General features: G+C 42.5%; 2 protein-coding genes across 3 annotated transcripts in view; both read right to left on the bottom strand.

The window, feature by feature from the left end:
• Positions 1 to 501: 501 nt before the first annotated feature.
• Positions 502 to 3,798, bottom strand: LOC139424576 (zinc finger protein Gfi-1b-like). The gene is made up of 5 exons (XM_071176549.1): positions 3,525 to 3,798; positions 3,149 to 3,309; positions 2,581 to 2,724; positions 1,200 to 1,365; positions 502 to 793 (listed from the first exon to the last, which is right to left on the bottom strand). The coding sequence occupies exons 1-5, from the start codon at positions 3,796 to 3,798 to the stop codon at positions 630 to 632; spliced, it is 909 nt and encodes a 302-aa protein (XP_071032650.1). The 3' UTR covers positions 502 to 629.
• A 2,446-nt stretch (positions 3,799 to 6,244) lies between these two features.
• LOC139424575 (EVI5-like protein) overlaps positions 6,245 to 19,789 on the bottom strand; it is a 46,830-nt gene continuing 33,285 nt past the window's right edge. For both annotated transcript variants that reach the window (XM_071176547.1, XM_071176548.1), the window contains 7 exons: positions 19,318 to 19,434; positions 19,059 to 19,199; positions 16,916 to 17,083; positions 13,613 to 13,759; positions 13,083 to 13,178; positions 12,624 to 12,719; positions 6,245 to 10,984 (listed from right to left, as the gene is read on the bottom strand). In XM_071176547.1, coding sequence (XP_071032648.1) covers positions 10,670 to 10,984; positions 12,624 to 12,719; positions 13,083 to 13,178; positions 13,613 to 13,759; positions 16,916 to 17,083; positions 19,059 to 19,199; positions 19,318 to 19,434 — 1,080 coding nt within the window. In that variant the 3' untranslated portion in view covers positions 6,245 to 10,669. The remainder of the gene's footprint in view (positions 10,985 to 12,623; positions 12,720 to 13,082; positions 13,179 to 13,612; positions 13,760 to 16,915; positions 17,084 to 19,058; positions 19,200 to 19,317; positions 19,435 to 19,789) is intronic.

Genomic DNA, 19,789 nt, shown 5'->3' with positions numbered 1-19,789 from the left:
GAGGGCTTGAAGGTTCGAAGGGATCAGGTGTTTTAGTGCAGTACTTTTGGCTGTGCTTTTATAGGGAAGCGCTGACAGAGAGAGAGGGGGCTCTCTCAGCCCATCACAGGTATTTAAATCCAGGTAAATGTTTCCGTATCAGAGAATTGAAGAGAATGAAGATAATGATTCATTTTCCAGAGAATTCCGTTGCACACGGTTGAACTACTTTTATCTCAAAGTGACATACCTTTAAAACCACCCCGAGAGGTAAATCATTAAAAAGCAAGGGAGTTTGATCACTAAAAAAAACAATGATCATTCATTCATAACAATAATATCTTGTTGTTATCCAAATCTGAAAGTGGATAACAACGAGTTTTAATGCACACACTTAAGAAAGCGATACTTTGGAATATAAATGGGATTGGAATGTTTCAAAGGTGTTTTCAACATATTTTCAGATATGACCCTATGATTACACTGAAAAAACAGAAATATATATGTAGGGAAAATATACAGTTGGGATTCAACTACAGTCAAGGTAAATGTTTGTTAGAATTTTTTGTGGAGCATCCATCCGTTCTTCCATTCCCGATTGTGAAAACTGAACTCAGATCAGCTCTTAGCCAGGGTCTTGACCTAAAGGTCTATGTACGGTAGTTCTTCTGGTTTTGTCCCAGCTCCTGTTTGCGCTGGAAGCCATAGAGGCAGTGGTAGGGCTGGTTGCTACTGTGCTGACGACTGTGGGTGATGAGGTTGGAGCTCTGGCTGAAGGCTTTGCCACACACCTGGCACACATGGGGCTTCTCACCTGGAATAGAATGGCAGAGGGGACATACTGTATTAAAGGGGAAGTTCACTCTTTTATAACTTAATATTAGATGGTTCCTCACCCTGAAAGTGAGCCAGGAAAAACTGTAATGCATGGTTCGGTCTTCTTTAATTAAACAGCCACTACAAACTTCAGCTAACTTAATCCAAATCAATGGGAGTGTTAGGGGCATGCCTTGGCTGTTAAATTTATTTATTTTAAAGGCCAAATCACTTCCCACGTCGCTGGAATATGGCATGCAGTCACTTTCATTTTTAAACAGGCATCACATGCCCCTACCACTCCCATTGTTTTTTATGTTTAATATTTAAAATAGTTCATACGTTTCGAACGTGACTGTGACAAAGACAAGATCCCTATTTCCAGAAAATACATATCGACTCACCAGTGTGAATGAAGGTGTGTTTTTTCATATCAGATTTCTGGTGAAATCTTTTGCCACAGTATTGACAGGGGTAGGGTCGCGTGTCAGAGTGGATTAGCAGGTGAGTGGACAGGGTGGAGGAGCGCTTGAACACTTTCCCACACACCTTACAGCCAAACGTACGCTCCTGAAACACATGAGAACAAAGCATATATGGCCATATATTTTGTGGAAAAAAATATTTATTGGGTTCACAGTTTCAGGAGAAGTGTAATGAATCTTTATTTTATTTTTTACACCAAACAAAAATGAGTATAGGCCATATAGTCATGAATAGGATATACTGTGGTGTTTTTTTCCTGTATATAGTTTATAACTAGCATCAAACTCTTAAAACTCCCTAAAGTCGATGTCCAGTGGAAATCTAATCAGCATTTAAAAAATCCCCATGAAAAAAATCTGTCAGTTTAAGATAGAGAGATGTTGTTTTTGCATTGGATGCGTCTCAATCCACCACATCCGCCTATGTCGCACTTTCACATCTGAGGTGAAAGTTGACAGAGCTAGAGCGGTGTTTGTCAGACCAGGAGGAGACATCTTGAAAAATCGGACTTCTCACAAAATCGTCTGTGGTGTTTCCGAATGTCCTACAAACTATTTTGACGTCTCTCAAACTATTTTGAGACTCTCACGAACATGTACATGATTTGTTCTAGGACGCTCACAAGACTCGTCTGATGGTCCCCTGGTACCAGCTGAAAAAAACGATGATAGTATATATGGAGACTATTTAATGGCCAAAATATGGGGTTAAATACACATAAAAAAACAAATAATAATAAAAAATAAACAAATGTTTCCTGATCTTTCTTAAATCTCTCAGATATAGGAGAGACACCTCAGAACAAACTTCCTTTTGATATTTTTTGGGGACTATCTGTTGTTTCATGTAGTGAATCTGTTATTCAATGCGTTTGTATAGCCTAATAACAGTAAAGACCTGATACTTCAATGAGTCTTAAAATTCTAAATCAAATAGCTAAATGATCCTTGGCATGGCCTTAAAACAATTCCATATATCTTTGTAGAACAGTGCAGTTAATAACTTAATTTCAACATTTTTAAAATGATATTTCCACACTATGAGGTGGCAAGGTGGTAATAACACTCTGAAATTGTGAAATGATGATAATGGCCTTTTTCTGTAGGAGCTGTATGAAAAACAAATGCCTGCAATTTCAGCCTTTTTAGGTTGGATGGAACTTTTGTGCCGCATCATGATGTCACAATGTGATCTGATTAGAATAGACCTGACCCCAACCCTGCTTTAAAACCATTTATTATGCATGTAATGTGGCAGGCAACAGGCCTTTATTTGCCTCATTAGGTGTGTTATTCCTACCTTGACCCTGTAGCTCAAAACCAGGTCTGGCCTATAGCCGTACGGCTGACTGTTAGTCTTTGTGTGTGCTGATGACGACTGCTTGTGTCTGCCACCATGGGACTTGTGGACGTGGGACTCCAGACTGGAGACAGAAAAGAAACTCTGAAAAGAAAATAAAACACTTTAATGTGATTTGCAGAAGGAGAGAGCAGTGCAGTAAATACAATTGACCTATTATATTAATTTAATCCTCACACTGGACTTCCAGTCAGAAACAGAATAGACAATCAAAGCATGTCAGGCTTCAGTTTCTGCACTTTGACCTTTGGTTAATAAAAAGGCTGTGTGTAGGTCTATCCAATCACCTCAGTGGTATTCCAATGAGTCAGAATTATTCATTATCCATGATGGAAGCAAACATAGCATTCTCTTGTAACTAATATCAACCCTTTTTGATGGAGAGAATAGATGTTTAATAATTCACCTTTATTTATACAGGTAAATAAATGAAGAACAGATCGTTATTTGCAATGACGACTTGTCAGAGGGATAGAATAACAAAACTGATTTGTGATCATCCACTAACTTTTCCACACAGTGGACATTCAGTCCCAGTGGTCCTGTGGTCACTGATCTGGGGACAGTCTCTGTGTCGGGTCTCTCCCAGGAGGGGAGAGCCCACCTCTTCAGCAGGGCTGCCAGGGTTCAACTGGGAGGGAGAGTGGTGGTGCAGCGCAGCTCTATCACCTTAAGATGGGGAATAGCAGGTGGTTGAAAAGTTACATTAATTAGCCCCGTCTTACAAGCAATCACTGATATCTAGGTCTTGAACACATTGCTGTTTCAGTCTTAACTTGAATGAACATTGTATAATAATGAATGATTATGAGAGAACGATAATACACAAAACTGGCGGATGTACATGAGCTTGTGTTAGCTGAGCCTCAGTGTTCAACACCTACCTGAAAACATGGGACTGGTGGGGTGAAGGTAAGGGGGGCTATGTGAGGCAGGGTGGAGGGCTGGAGGTGGAGAGGGCTGTGGCGGGTAGGCCTCATTGTGTGTCACTAGAGACACTGCACTCTTCGGTGACGGCTGTCCCTGAAGGGTACCCCACTGCCTCTTGTCCGTTTCTGAGGGACCCACTGGCACCAGGGTCGTGCCCAAGCAGGGGCTACCTGCTTTGGGGCGCAGAGGGTGAGAGCCCGCCCTCCTCACCAGGAAAGAGCGAGGCATGGTGGGGAAGCGAGAAGCAGCAGGAGCACAGAGGGTTTTGTAGACTCAATCTAATGGAAGGGAAGAAGAAGGCCCTGCAATATGGAGTACATGACAATTGACATAATAGTCCATGTGTTATTCAACCAACATACAGCAGGTGGCAGCAATGCTTTGACTAACACAGTCACATACCACACTGCCGTATTCATACAGCTTATCAGAGTGTAAGTGCTGATCTAGGATCAGTTTTCAGATCATTATGAATAGGATAACAGGACCACACGGGACCTGATCCTAGATCAGCACACCTAATCGGAAATGCTTTATGAATACAGGCCCTGGTCAAACAACCACTCCTAAAGAAACAGTACTGTGGGTTTTGCTGACACTAAAATTATGAAGACAACATTTTGAAACCATAAAAACGAACTCCATACTGAAATCAGTTCAAATATGCTGAACGGAAATGCTGAGTTTTCCCAGCAGAGCTTTTCCCATATATTCATAAAGGAAGTCATTTATTTGGCATTTAATGTCCAATTGACAGAGACATCTCTACGCAGATCGTCTCAGCCAAGTCATTGCACAAACTCATTACTCTTGAGCTTGGTTGGATTGCTGCATAAACTGTGGCAACATATACTAGCACGCAGTGTTATGAAACCATTCCACAGCAACTACCACCAAAATCCAACTAAACACAGCAGACCGTTATGTATTATCCCGACTCACCCTGTGAACTCTCTCCCCTCTGGTTGCACAGCCTTACAGGTGGCAAATAGTAAGAGACTTGAAGACGTAACAAGATATAAGACTAGGGGCAATAAAGCTCCCGAAAATATAAAAACTAGATTTATTTTCCTATGCCGGATTCATACTATACTGGTTAAAAGCTTCAGATATCAAAGAATACTTCAAATGAGAAATATATGTTACTAGGCAGAATAGTTCAATCTTTTGCCCAAGGGCCAATGGATCACTGGATAAAACAGAACACTTTCGACTGTGTAATGTTGCAGATACAGGGTGGCATTTGAAATAGCATAATTAAGTATGATGCAGATACACCGGTGGAGATGAATGATGATTAGATTGAACACATTGGCCAAATTAATTTGGTACGGTAAATGCAGTTAAACTCACCTTATAAAAGAGGAATGACAAATCTCTGCAGCTAGCCGTCTTGAAGATGTCATCAGTCAAGTCACCTGGTGAGAGGACAACAGAGCTTTGATTTTAAAGATGATGATACTGTACATGACCATTTCCTAAAAGCACAAAGCAAAAATAAACTCATAATCTTAATAGCAGGATGGAATTGAAGGCCGCAAGAAGTAATTTATGGCTTTATGGCTAGCGATGAAAATTTGAAAACCTCACTACAAAAAAAAGTGTTTCAAACAAACTTACCAGATAACACGTTTTTTGAAAAGGCATACAAAATGTCAACATTTCACAAAGCAAATAGGCAGAACAAATACATTCTGGCTCAAATTCTAAATGAATTTAAACAAAATATCAAAATATGATATGCCAAAATGTTTACCTTTACTCCCGAATCTCCCACTAGTGAACTAATGAAATTAAAACAGGAAGCTCAAATCATGTAACATTACAGGGAGAAAAAAAATCTATCTATATGCTCAAGTTTAAGCTCTAAACTGTATTCAGATGTTGTGTTCAGTGAAGTCCAATGACGCGGATGGGGAAGAGCATGTCTGTAGCACCGCTCCACTCAGCAGCAGCCACCTCAACCACAGCGCTTCCTCAGAAAGACCAGACCGACACCACTGCCGAGCAACAGTTCTTTCTGCTGCACTAAAAATCCACTCAGCGCTGCTTTGCTACAGTATATAGGACCAAACGAGTCCCGATGTACTCGCTCTAATCTCTTCACTTTCAAATGGCCAAATGTCCTCTTTGACTTGAGGTTGGTATACAAATCTCCAATGTCAGTCTACTTCACTGTTATATCAAAATGATTCACATGATCACAAAACAGGAAGACGTGTTGAAGTGAGGCAAGAGAAAACCAAGTAACAAGAAATTGGATGAGGGGAGGATGGTGGGGTCACTTGAGTAACGTTCTGCTGAAAGTGTCGCCACACACAAGTGTTGAGACAGGAGGGGGTTTCAAAATGGAGGTTAGAGCAGAGAGCGATGGAGAGGGAAAGCCCAAACAGAAATTAACTGGTAACCCAATGTCGTGATGAGCAGAGCGGGAGAGAAAGATAAGAGAGAGGGACAGCGAGCCAGAGAGGATAACGGGTTCAATGGAAGATTACAATGGATTTTATATCCAAATGAAGACAGGGGTGCACACAATCAACACAACGCTCGAGTCAGCACAACAACACCGTACCACCTCTACATGGCATCTGAGAATGTGTAGTGTCAATGTTAATTTCATATCAATCATCATCAAGTACAAAACACTGAAATGTTTTCATAATATTGTCTTTAATATCATCTTTATTACTGTCATTAATATACTTGACAACACATTGGTAGAATTGCAAGAGAGTGAACAAGGTTGGTGGGAGTAAAGTGGATACCGACCTGCTGTTACATACATGAGAGAAGTCCTACACCAGGGTTGTGTTTGAGGCACCAAACGGAAGAAAAGTGACTGAAACCGGGAGGGACTTCAATGGACGTGTCCAATAATAAACACAAATGTTTGTTTTCTGTTGCAGAACATTTAAAAATATTTTACATTGTGTGCCCTAATGAATACAACCCAGGGTATGCATGAGGACACCGTCCATAAGGGGAGTCTCCATGTTTTGTTTCTTTCTTCTTTGAGACACAGACAATGGCATGTATAGTGTTCCAGTTTCATTCTAACATTGTTTTATATATATATATATATAAATACATCTTAAACATATTGGGGTTCCTTCAGTCCTAGCTCAACAGTGGCCTTCACCTTTGAGATATTTTAGGTGAACACCACCCTAAACCAGAGTGAAAATGCTGAACTGTCTTTGAAAATTGCATTTGATATACATGTAATTAATATACTATGTATAAATCTACCTACATTATGGCACTATATAAGATTTAAACATGGAACCCTACCATTCGCCACACCCTAAGATTGTAACCATGATCTTAGTTCAGATCAAAGAATAGCCATTCCAACGCTAATCATAAAACTACATGGATGACAAATACTGAATCAGAGGGCATCTTCATGTGTATCAAAAAGTATTTTAGTCACAGTTATACCAGTTGTAGTTGGGACACTGGGGAGCTCCACGTCCGAGCACCATCTCTGAACAGCAGTATAGTGTTTGTGTTATGTGTAAATTAGACACTGTCTGGTAGTGTCTAATAGTGCTGTAAAGTACTTAAGTAAATACTACTTTAGTCGTTTTTTTGGTATCTGTACTTTACTTTTTATATTTGACAACTTTAGGAATTTAGTGGAGTAAAATAAATACAAATGATGTACTATTTACTCCATACATTTTCCCTGACACCCAAAAGTACTTGTTACATTTTGAATGCTTAGCAGGACAGGAAAATGGTCAAATTCACACACTTATCAAGAGAACATCCCTGGTCATCCCGATTGCCTCTGATCTGGCAGACTCACTAAACACAAATGCTTAATTTGTAAATTATGTCTGAGTGTTGGAGTGTGCCCCGGGCTATCTGTAAATAAACAAAAAGCAAAAAAAATGATGCCGTCTGGTTTGTTGAATGTAGGGAATTTGAAATGATTTATACTTTACTTTTGATACTTAAGTATATTTAAAACCAAATACTTTTACTCAAGTAGTATTTTACTGGGTGACTCACTTTTGAGTAATTGTCTATTACAAAAAAGGTATCTTTACTTTTACTCAGGTTTGACTCAAGTACCTTTTCCACCACTGACCAAGACTATACTCTACCGCAGGTCGACAACACATGGCATCCGAACTCCCTCCCATTGCTAAAGTAATGCCGTAACTGACTGGTCCAGGATGTTACACCAGACAACAGTGATTTCAGCTGCTGCACTGGTTTAACCTCCAAAAAGGTGGTTATTTGTAATACTTGAGTGAGCGAAAGATGGGCTACATGGCAGTGGAACCCCATTGGAAGAGCTCCCTTATTTCCTTGGCAGTTGGTGACAGGTTCCCCCTTCATCCAGCATCATTGTGCGACAAAAGCCAGGCACACAGCCAAATCTGAGTGCATGGCATAAGTTGAACATAAGAGAACAGAAAGCATGATACAAAGTTGGGATGCATAGGCTTGGTGGCATAGAGTCTTAGCTTGCTACACTAACCACTCCAAGCATCCACTCCCATGTTCCCAGGACAGCACTCACTGCTTTAAGTCAAGAGGAGATCTAGAATTTATATTTAGGATCTATATCTAGAATCTTAGGATCTATATCTAGAATCTTAGGATCTATATCTAGAATCTTAGGATCTATATCTAGAATCTTAGGATCTATATCTAGAATTTTAGAATCTATATCTAGAATCTTAGAATCTATATCTAGAATCCTAGGATCTATATCTAGAATCCTAGGATCTGTATCTAGAATCTTAGGATCTATACAACACCCTATTGAATATAATACCACACATCCCCTGCAGTCTGCCTCAGCAAATCAACTCAAATATTATTGTGATATATTTATATTAATACTTTCGTTCAGGTTGTCATATTGTATAATTCAATAATATTCCATACGTTTCGCTTCCACTGTTGTAAGAATGTAGAAATGAGAAGTGTCTGCCACAGAAGTAAGACAACGCTCCTTCCATTTCCTTCCATCTATATAGAGTTTCTATGGAAACCACATGGAGCTTCTTTCTAGACGGCCATCATCGATTCCCATGATCAACTCTGTCCCATTGATATAAACACAGAACATTTGAATGCTTTGGAAACATGACACCAAGCCGATGCATTCGTCTCCCCGCTCCTAATGACTGAGCTAAAGCTAATTCTCACAAGCATTTGTCATATATTCAAGACTATTGGGATGATATGCCACATGAGGTATATACTAGGCAAAAATACTGCTCCCAGTCTGTTAACACCTGTGCATTATAGCCATCTGAAGCTGTAGTAACAGCACGCATCAGATAGTCAGATATTTTCAGTCAACACGTTCAACTGAATGTTTCCATCCATCCCTAAATTCTATTGGTAACAGGCAGTAGAAAGAGGAAGTGATGTCACAGTCGGCTGTTCTGGAAGGAGAGGTATTGATAATTCATCATACAAGTACCATGACTGAGACGAGAACAACAGAACAACAGAGAGAGTGATGACCCTGGTCCAACTTGATAATGATATTTATGATGATTTGATCAGTACACTTGTAGCTCGTAAATTATATATATTTTTGCCTCTGATCGGCAATTTCAACAAATTCTCATATTTCTTCTCCCCCGTAACTCAAAATGAACACCTTCACGTCACTCACACAGCCTTTTAAAGGACGCATGCCAATCCGTCCCAAACTAGTCAAACTCTAACCTCACCATTAGACAAATTGAATGATTGACTGAGCCATTGCTGTCCTCTTACAAGCACTTGTGTGTTGATATCTGCTTTTAGGGTTTAAAAATTCCTTAACACATTTCAAATAGATTATAAAAGGAGTTGTTTATGTGTGGGTAGTCATGCTTAAGCCATAGGTAGAGACATCATTATGAAGTCTAGCCATGACCGTTCAACAATTTCTTCACAGTAGTTTTCGCACTCGCACCTGATTCCTAAGGGATTGGTTGTAAAGTTCAACTGCATGTTGAGCAGATAGAACATAACTTAAAAGAAGACTGGGAGAAAGACGGAAAATCATAGCAGCGCATTCGTTCGGTCTCTCTGACATGCATCGTCATGGACGCCGCCCGTTGACACCTCAGCCTCAGGATTCAAGTTGGCACAAAGGACCATGGGAACTAAAACATGTATAAAGTTTGGCCGCCGTTGGTATCCATCTATATATTTATATTTGTATAGATATATCAAAAAAAGATTAAAATAAATAACAACATAAATAATAGCAGAAAAAGAAAAAAAAGATTTGGCAACGTTGAGATTTTTGTTGTTGTTGACATGAGCCATCGTAATTCACTTGCCTTGTTTCATTTGCAAGGCAGTGAGACACACACAACATACAACTTCAGTAAGATTAATTGTTAATATTGATCTACGCATGTGATGTCATCTAGTAACATCCCTATGATATTGATGTGTACAAGTCCATACCATACTCCTTTCCTACCTCTATCCTTCCTTCCTTCCCTCTCGCTCTCATTTTTTTGAAGTGTGCATTGTGAGGTTACAGTGGAGGGTTGTTTCCATTGTAACAGGCAGTGCAGGTGGCTAATGGGTCTTCTTGGAATGATGGAATGAAAGAGAGAGATGGAGAGAGAGAGAAAAGAAGGAGGAAAAAGAGAGATGGAGGGAGACGGCGTGTTCCACATCTCGCTCATGGGACAGTACAGTACGAGCAGGGTCAAGCCCAACAAGTCATCCATCCATCTCATCTTTTACCGATCCCAAATCCATATTGAAGTCCTTCCAAACTTGAGGGGAATCATTTAATCAAAGTGATGTCCTATGCATCTCATAGTCACTGCTGTGTGGTTTCTCTATAGGGAGAAAGAGGGAGATAAAGAGAGGGATAACTGAAGAGAGAAGTAAAAGGGGGAGATGGAGAGAAGAGAATGACAAAAAGAGGAGAGACCATGGCACCAACGCGAAGGAGGAGGGGAGGATGTCCGTTACAGGTTACAGTAGGAGTTTAGGTTGAGAACAGTAGTACAATAAAGTTGGGGTGAGTACAGCATCTCTAATACTAAAGAGATGCAGAGTACAGTATCTTTAGTAGTCTAGGTCAGGACCAGGTAGTTCCAGGGACCTCCATGGCTCAGTTGTCCAGGACCTCAGCACACACCATGCTAGTGTAGAGCTGCTGCGAGGGGCCGTGGTGGGGGTGGTCCGGGTGGGCCTCTGCTTCGCTGTCGGTGCTGCCCTCGCTGTCCAGCCTGGCCGAGGGGTGGGGGTGGGGCAGGGCAGGGTACATGGCATTGGGGGGGATGGGGCTGGGGAGAAGGTCCTCATCCGAGCTCAGGTAGTCGCCTCCGGCCGACGAGGGGCTAGCTAGACACAGATCCGGGTAGCCCCCGCCCCCGTCCCGGGAACTAGGGGCGAACTTGGAGCGCTGCCCGCGGAGCTGCCTGATCTAAAAGAGAAAGAAATAAGGTTATAGAAGATATTCATATCCGGGGATCATTATCACAGTCATCTAGGATATTACTGATAGCAAAAATAAAGGATTTTGATGCTGTTTCAGTTGGTGAGAAGAGTGTGTGGTTGGAAAGTGACCCATTTCTATAGAAACCTGGTATGGTGGTCTAGCCTGCAGTAACAGGCACATCAGACTGGGTTTAACCTTGTGGGTGTGTTCTAAATCTAGTACCTAGTACATTGATAAGGTCTGTCGATAAGCTTTACAGAAAGTCAGAGTACCTGTGGATTTTCAGCTGCCAGTACAGATTGAAGTCTGTTTTACTATGAAAGAACCTGCTGAAGCACCAACCACTTCACCTGTGTGTGTGTGTGTGTGTGTGTGTGTGTGTGTGTGTGTGTTCACATATGAAGCCTGCATCAATGACGTGTAGTGGGTGTCCCTTGCGTGACAAGCCACAGCCGGTCTCCAAATGCTTCAGCAAGTACATGTCTGTGTCTGCGTGAGTGTGTGAGTGTGTGCATGTGTAGATAAAACACTGATTCAGTACTTACAGAAAACTCTGAGATTTGTACTGAGTTAGGCTGGTAGGAGGGGGAGGGTAGTGGTTAACCAATAGGAACACTATAACTAGGCACTCGCCCACCTCTTCCTCTTCAGTCTCGGTTTACACAGCAGAGCTCAATCATGTACACTATACTGGCTGGAAAAAAACCAGATCTGATTCTAGTTCAGCCCTTCTCGAGGTGTATCATGTTGTTCTGGGACAAAATCTGAATATTCAAAATTCATTGGTATGATAAACACTTTAGAATCATAACTTAAACTGTTACAAAAAAAGTAAACAAAATTATGCTAATTCTACTAATTCTCTCCAACACCAAAACATGAATTAATTTGCAAAACAGATGCCCGAGAGTTTTGAGACCGAAAAATGACTCCTTGCTAATTTTGACTTTGTCACGAATGTTTCGGTACTCTATACATAAAGGCTCCATATGACAAATACCCCCAACAGTATGCACTCTAAGAACTAGTGAACAGAAAAGGGCAAGGCAGTCCCATCACTCCCTTCTCACGCACAGCCGCTCTCTGAATGAGCAAGTGTATATTACGTGTGTGTGTGTGTGTGTGTAAGCATGTGAGAATCAGTGCTGTCTAGTTCTCACACGCATTCATCGCCCTCTTTCTGAGGGCTGGGGTTTTGAAGTGGTGGGGGGGGGGGGGGGTACGTCTGTTCTGTGGTTGGAAATGTCATACAGAGGAAGGCCAGAGTAGTGATTCTAGTATGTCATGCTTCACGTGGCAGCCAACATCTATCATTTCAGAGAAATACAAAAAGCACGAGGGGATGCGATTTACATAGCTGGGTCTCAATGGCTAAACTAACGCCAGACACGAGGGCTTTTACTGGTGTGTGTGTGTGTGTGTGGGGGGGGGGGGGGGGGGGTCCCATGTGGCTCAGTTGGTGGAGCATTGCGCTTGCAACACCAGGGTTGTGGGTTCCATTACCACGGGGTGGACCAGTACCAACAAACAAACAAAAAGTATGAAAATGTATGAACTCACTTCCGTAAGTTGCTCTGGATAAGAGTGTCTGCAAAATGACTGTTAAACATTAAATATGTGTGACCTCGTTCTTGAGCTCTCCGATCTGGTCTCGAAGCTGGGTGATGTACTGCCTGGAGTCAGAGTGGTTCAGCTGGCCCTGGATCAGACCCTCCTCCTTCTGTAGGACAGGGATGACACACACACACACACACACACACACACACACACACACACACACACACACACACACACACACACACACACACACACACACACACACACACACACACACACACACTGGAGTCAGAGTGGTTCAGCTGGCCCTGGATCAGACCCTACTCCTTTTGTAGGACAGGGATAGGTGGATGAGATGCACACATACTCGCCCGCGTACGGACACAACCGAACAGTCAACGCCAAAGAAGCAGGGAAGACGATCTCCCCAATGCACACATACCACCCAGAAGAAATCTAAACACACTTGACAATCACATCCATTCAATATGGAAGTCAAGTTCAGATCTGTGTACAAACACCCCACCTGTATCTCCAGCTCAGCTATCTTCTGTCTGAGCTCAGCCATGGCGGCCATGCTGTCAGCTTCCCGCAAGCGCACCGCCATCACCTCCTCTTTACTCTACAGAGAGGGGGAAGAGGGTGGTAGAAGAGAAAAGACAGAAAGAGAAAAATTACCTCTGGCGCAAAGCCTGAGTGAAAGCCACTAGTCCATCTAGTTGTGCAATAGAGTCTGTTTAAATTGCAGCCTCACACACAAAGCCCACTTATCAATGTCACCCTGGGCTGCTTCCATTTCCCACACCCTCTCCTTTATCTATCTTTCTCCCACCATCTTCTCTTCTCTCACCTGGCAGTCAGTCCACTTATTCCACTACCTTCCTCCATCCTCCATCCTCCCCATACCATCTCCACTTCCCCTCTCCATCCCTCCCTCTTTCTGCGCCTTCATCCCCGCTCTCCCTTCCGTCTTAACTTGCAGCCCACTTATTCCACACATATCAACGCTACCGTTGGCTACCTCCATTCTCCCCTTCCCTCCGCCTCTACCCCCACCTTGCAGTCGAGCTCGGCCCGTTTCCTCTTCATCTCGGTGAGCTGGGACTGCAGCCCCTTGTTCTGGCCCGCCAGCTGCTGCAGCCTCTCCTGCACGGCGGCGCTCTCCACCTCATGGCGCCCAATCAGCTTGCTGTGAATCTGGTTCTGAAGGTAAAGAGAGAGTGGGGACACTGTCAGAAGACTGAAAGCGTAATCAGTCTGGATTAGCTGCTAAATGACAAGTATTTAAATGTGATGTGCAGTACCAGTCCAAAGTTTGGACACACCTACTCATTCAAGGGTTATTTATTGTTACTATTTTCTACATTGTAGAATAATAGTGAAGACATCAAAACTATGAAATGACACATATGGGATCATGTAGTAACCAAAAAAAAAAAGTGTTCAACAAATCAAAATATATTTTAGATTTGAGATTTTTCAAAGTAGCCAAACTTTACCTTGACGACAGCTTTTGCAAACTCTTGACATTCTCTCAACCAGCTTCAGGTGACCATGAGGTCACCTGGAACGCATTTCAATTAACAGGTGTGCCTTGTTAAAAGTTCATTTGTGAAATGTCTTTCCTTCTTAATGAATTTGAGCCAATCAGTTGTGTTGTGACATGGTAGGGGCGGTATACAGAAGATAGCCCTATTTGATAAAAGACCAAGTCCATATTATGGTAAGAACAGATGAAATGTGCAAAGAAAAAGGACAGTCCATCATTACTTTAAGACATGAAGGTCAGTCAATACGGAACATTTCAAGAACTGAACATTTCTTCAAGTGCAGTCGCAAAAACCAAACGCTATGATGAACCTGGCTCTCATGAGGACTGCCACAGGAAAGGAAGACGCAGAGTGACCTCTGCGGCAGAGGATAAGTTAGAGTTACCAGTCTCAGAAATTGCAACAGAGTTCAAGTAACAGACATCTTAACATCAACTGTTCAGAGGAGACTGAGTGAATTATGCCTTAGTGGTCGTATTGCTGCAAAGAAACCACAACTAAAGGAATCCAATAAGAAGAGACTTGCTTGGGCCAAAAAAACACAAGCAATGGACATTAAACTGGTGGAAATTTGTCCTTCGGTCTGATGAGTATAGATTTGAGATTTTTGGTTCCAAACGCTGTCTTTGTGAGAGGCAGAGTAGGTGAACGGATGATCTCTGCATGTGTGGTTCCCATCGTGAAGCATGGAGGAGGTGGTGTGACGGTGCTTTGCTGGTGACACTGTCTGTTATTTATTTAGAATTCATGGCGCACTTAACCAACATGACTACCACAGCATCTGCAGTGATATGCCACCCCATCTGGTTTGCGCTTAGTGGGACTATCATTTGTTTTTCAACAGGACAATGACCCAAAACACAACACCAGGCTGTGTAAGGGCTATTTGACCAAGGGGGAGAATGATGGAGTGCTGCATCAGATGACCTGGCCTCCACAAATCACCCAACCTCAAGTCAATTGAGATGGTTTGGGATGAGTCGGACCGCAGAGTGAATGAAAAGCAGCCAACAAGTGCTCCTTCAAGACATTTGGAAAAGCATTCCAGGTGAAGCTGGTTGCGAGAATTCCAAGCGTGTGCAAAGCTGTCATCAAGGCAAAGGGTGGCTATTTGAAGAATCTCAAATATAAAATATATTTTGATTTGTTTAACACGTTTTTGGTTACTACATGATTCCATATGTGTTATTTCATAGTTGTGATGTCTTCACTATTATTCTATAATGTAGAAAATAGTAAAAAATAAATAAAAACCCTTGAATGAGTAGGTGTGTCCAAACTTTTGACTGGTACTGTATATGATATTAGCTTTTAGGTCTTAATTTAAGGTTAGGTTTAAAATCTGCTATTTTGACTGGCTGTGCCAGCTAGTGACCATTCTGCACGCTGCCTCCAGTACATGAGTCATCCCAATAAATGCCAAACTGCGGCCCAAAGTGATGAACTGTAACGAAAATGTGTGTGTGTGTGTGTGTGTGTGTGTGTGTGTGTGTGTGTAGGCCTATGGTGTTGTATAGAGCTTTGAATAATCCACCACAAAAGTCAAACATCTCACTCATCAGGGTGAGAAACATGAGTGTGGAACTGAATGTTAAACACTTAGCGAGGTACTTTCCATAAATCAAAAAGATATATGTACACTATCATTCAAAAGTTTGGGGTCACTTAGAAATGTCCTCGTTTTTGAAAGAATAGGACATTTTCTGTCCATTTAAATAACATCAAATTGATCAGAAACACAGTGCAGACATTGTTAATGTTGTAAATGACTATTGTAGCTGGAAACGGCAGATTTTTTATGGAATATCTACATAGGCGTACAGAGGCCCATTATAAGCAACCATCACTCCTGCGTTCCAATGGCACGTTGTGTTAGCTAATCCAAGTTTATCATTTTAAAAGGCTACTTGATCATTAGAAAACACTTTTGCAATTATGTTAGCACAGCGGAAAACTGTTGTTCTGATTAAAGAAGCAATAAAACTGGCCTTCTTTAGACTAGTTGAGTATCTGGAGCATCAGCATTTGTGGGTTCGATTACAGGCTCAAAATTACCAGAAACAAAGAGCTTTCTTCTGAAACTTGTCAATCTATTCTTGTTCTGAGAAATTAAGGCTATTCCATGCAAGAAATAGCCAAGAAACTGAAGATCTCGTACAACGCTGTGTAATACTCCCTTCACAGGACAGCCCAAACTGGCTCTAACCAGAATAGAAAGAGGAGTGGGAGGCCCCGGTGCACAACTGAGCAAGAGGACAAGTGCATTACAGTGTCTAGTTTGAGAAACAGACGCCTCACAAGTCCTCAATTAGCAGCTTAATTAAATAGTACCCGCAAAACACCAGTCTCAACGTCAACAGTGAAGAGGCGACTCCGGGCTGCTGGCCTTCTAGGCAGAGTTTCAAAGAAAAAGCCATATCTCAGACTGGCCAATAAAAAGAGAAGATTAAGATGGGCAAAAGAACACAAACACTAGAAGGCCAGCATCCCGGAGTCAGGATGTTGAGGTTGAGACTGGTGTTTTGCAGGTACTATTTGGGATTTATCTACCATTTCCACATAGTATTTGTAGTAGTAGTTACCCCTTAGTCATTTAGGCCTAATGAAAGTCTCCATTAGAAATGTGAGCCAATACGATTTATTTCCCTAGGCTGGTCCCAGTACTGTTTGTGCCATCTTGCCAACTCCTATGGTCATTGTTACGTGAGACAGACCTGAGATCAGACTAAGGAAATAACACACAATGGATCACTTTTATTTAGACAGAGCACAAACAGATTTGGCATCAGGCTAAAGTTCCTCCACTGACCTTGCTCTCCAGCTGTATGGCTTGGAGTTTGACCTCCCTGAGTTCAGCCTGGGCCTGGGCCTCTCTCAGACGCACCCCCATCAGCTTCTCCTGCAGCTCATTCAGGGCGTTCTTCTTGGGGGATTCCTTCCAGTGACCTCCACCCCCGCCGCCTTTTGACATGTGGAGCTGGAGAGAGAGAGGAACGGAGATGAAGAACAGGTTAAAGAGCCACAACCAATGTGCATCGGTTCTCTATCTACAGTGCCATGCGAAAGTATTTGGCCCCCTTGAACTTTGCGACCTTTTGCCACATTTCAGGTTTCAAACATAAAGATATAAAATTGTATTTTTTTGTGAAGAATCAACAACAAGTGGGACACAATCATGAAGTGGAACGACATTTATTGGATATTTCAAACTTTTTTAACAAATCAAAAACTGAAAAATTGGCCGTGCAAAATTATTCAGCCCCCTTAAGTTAATACTTTGTAGCGCCACCTTTTGCTGCGATTACAGCTGTAAGTTGCTTGGGGTATGTCTCTATCAGTTTTGCACATCGAGAGACTGACATTTTTTCCCATTCCTCCTTGCAAAACAGCTCGAGCTCAGTGAGGTTGGATGGAGAGCATTTGTGAACAGCAGTTTTCAGTTCTTTCCACAGATTCTCGATTGGATTCAGGTCTGGACTTTGACTTGGCCATTCTAACACCTGGATATGTTTATTATTGAACCATTCCATTGTAGATTTTGCTTTATGTTTTGGATCATTGTCTTGTTGGAAGACAAATCTCCGTCCCAGTCTCAGGTCTTTTGCAGACTCCATCAGGTTTTCTTCCAGAATGGTCCTGTATTTGGCTCCATCCATCTTCCCATCAATTTTAACCATCTTCCCTGTCCCTGCTGAAGAAAAGCAGGCCCAAACCATGATGCTGCCACCACCATGTTTGACAGTGGGGATGGTGTGAGCTGTGTTGCTTTTACGCCAAACATAACGTTTTGCATTGTTGCCAAAAAGTTCAATTTTGGTTTCATCTGACCAGAGCACCTTCTTCCACATGTTTGGTGTGTCTCCCAGGTGGCTTGTGGCAAACTTTAAACAACACTTTTTATGGATATCTTTAAGAAATGGCTTTCTTCTTGCCACTCTTCCATAAAGGCCAGATTTGTGCAATATACGACTGATTGTTGTCCTATGGACAGAGTCTCCCACCTCAGCTGTAGATCTCTGCAGTTCATCCAGAGTGATCATGGGCCTCTTGGCTGCATCTCTGATCAGTCTTCTCCTTGTATGAGCTGAAAGTTTAGAGGGACGGCCAGTTCTTGGTAGATTTGCAGTGGTCTGATACTCCTTCCATTTCAATATTATCGCTTGCACAGTGCTCCTTGGGATGTTTAAAGCTTGGGAAATCTTTTTGTATCCAAATCCGGCTTTAAAGTTCTTCACAACAGTATCTCGGACCTGCCTGGTGTGTTCCTTGTTCTTCATGATGCTCTCTGCGCTTTTAACGGACCTCTGAGACTATCACAGTGCAGGTGCATTTATACAGAGACTTGATTACACACAGGTGGATTGTATTTATCATCATTAGTCATTTAGGTCAACATTGGATCATTCAGAGATCCTCACTGAACTTCTGGAGAGCGTTTGCTGCACTGAAAGTAAAGGGGCTGAATAATTTTGCAGGCCCAATTTTTCCGTTTTTGATTTGTTAAAAAAGTTTGAAATATCCAATAAATGTCGTTCCACTTCATGATTGTGTCCCACTTGTTGTTGATTCTTCACAAAAAAATACAGTTTTATATCTTTATGTTTGAAGCCTGAAATGTGGCAAAAGGTCGCAAAGTTCAAGGGGGCCGAATACTTTCACAAGGCACTGTATCTCTCCCTAAAGTCACTCGCTCTGAGACCTTGAAGTAGTTGTTCCCCTTGCTCTGCAAGGGCCGTGGCTTTCGTGGAGCGACGGGTAACGATGATTTGAGGGTGACTGTTGTCAATGTGTGCAGAGAGTGCCTGGTTCTAACCCAGGTTGGGGCGAGGAGAGGGATGGAAGCAACACTGCTACATAAGCACAGTCCTTCTAGTCACCTCTACTATGCTCTCCCCTTCTGAAGCCTTCAGTTCCCTACTGTACAGCTCTCTGCTCTGTGGTGTGTTACTTACCTGCCAGCGCTGGTTGAGCTCGGTCACCGTGTCCTGCATCTCTCTGAAGGAGTGCAGTGTCTCCAGCTCTCGGAGCTTCACCAGCTTCAGCTCATCCTGCAGCTGGGCCACGTTGTTCTCATCAGGCAGAGAGCTGCTCCTCTGGAACACAAACACACACACGCATGATAAAGATATGAAACATACAAATATAACCACACACACACACACACACACACACACACACACACACACGTGTGGTTGAGCTCGGTTCTCTTACCTTCTCTAGGTCCAGTACTTTGTCCTGCATCTCTTTGAGGGCTCCCAGTAGCTCTGCCTCCTGCAGCCGGGACTGCTCCAGCTGCGTCTGCAGACCGGTCACAAACTGCTCTGTGTACTGAGAAACAACACATGGACCAATTATAAAACGGAGACAACACACTGGGACCAATCCCAAACTGACACTACACATATCAACCAATCAATCAAACTGCTCTGTGTACTAAGGCATCAGAAGATAAAGATCCTCCACTCAGCACAGTCAGAAGAGGGCTGGCCAACCCTCAGAGCCTGGTTCCTCTCTAGGTTTCTTCCTAGGTTCCTGCCTTTCTAGGGAGTTTTTCCTAGCCACCGTGCTTCTACATCTGGATTGCTTGCGGTCTGGGAATCTAGGCTGTGTTTCTGCATAGCAGTTTGCCACTGCTAACTCAAAAAGGCCTTTTTAAACTACATTTGATTGGTTGACGGGTCAG

The sequence above is a fragment of the Oncorhynchus clarkii genome, chromosome 13, assembly GCF_045791955.1.
Source record: "Oncorhynchus clarkii lewisi isolate Uvic-CL-2024 chromosome 13, UVic_Ocla_1.0, whole genome shotgun sequence".
Classification (NCBI taxonomy): domain Eukaryota; kingdom Metazoa; phylum Chordata; class Actinopteri; order Salmoniformes; family Salmonidae; genus Oncorhynchus; species Oncorhynchus clarkii.
The sequence above is the reverse complement of the archived record's forward strand: the minus strand, read 5'-3'. Positions and strand labels throughout refer to the sequence as shown.

Coding starts and splice junctions, on each gene's coding strand:
- LOC139424576 (XM_071176549.1), bottom strand. CDS start 3,798: ATGCCTCGCTCTTTCCTGGTGAGGAGGGCGGGCTCTCACCCTCTGCGC. Junction 3,310..3,524: donor CACCAGTCCCATGTTTTCAG/GTAGGTGTTGAA, acceptor CCCCATCTTAAG/GTGATAGAGCTGCGCTGCAC. Junction 1,366..2,580: donor TTTTGAGCTACAGGGTCAAG/GTAGGAATAACA, acceptor CATGTGTTTCAG/GAGCGTACGTTTGGCTGTAA.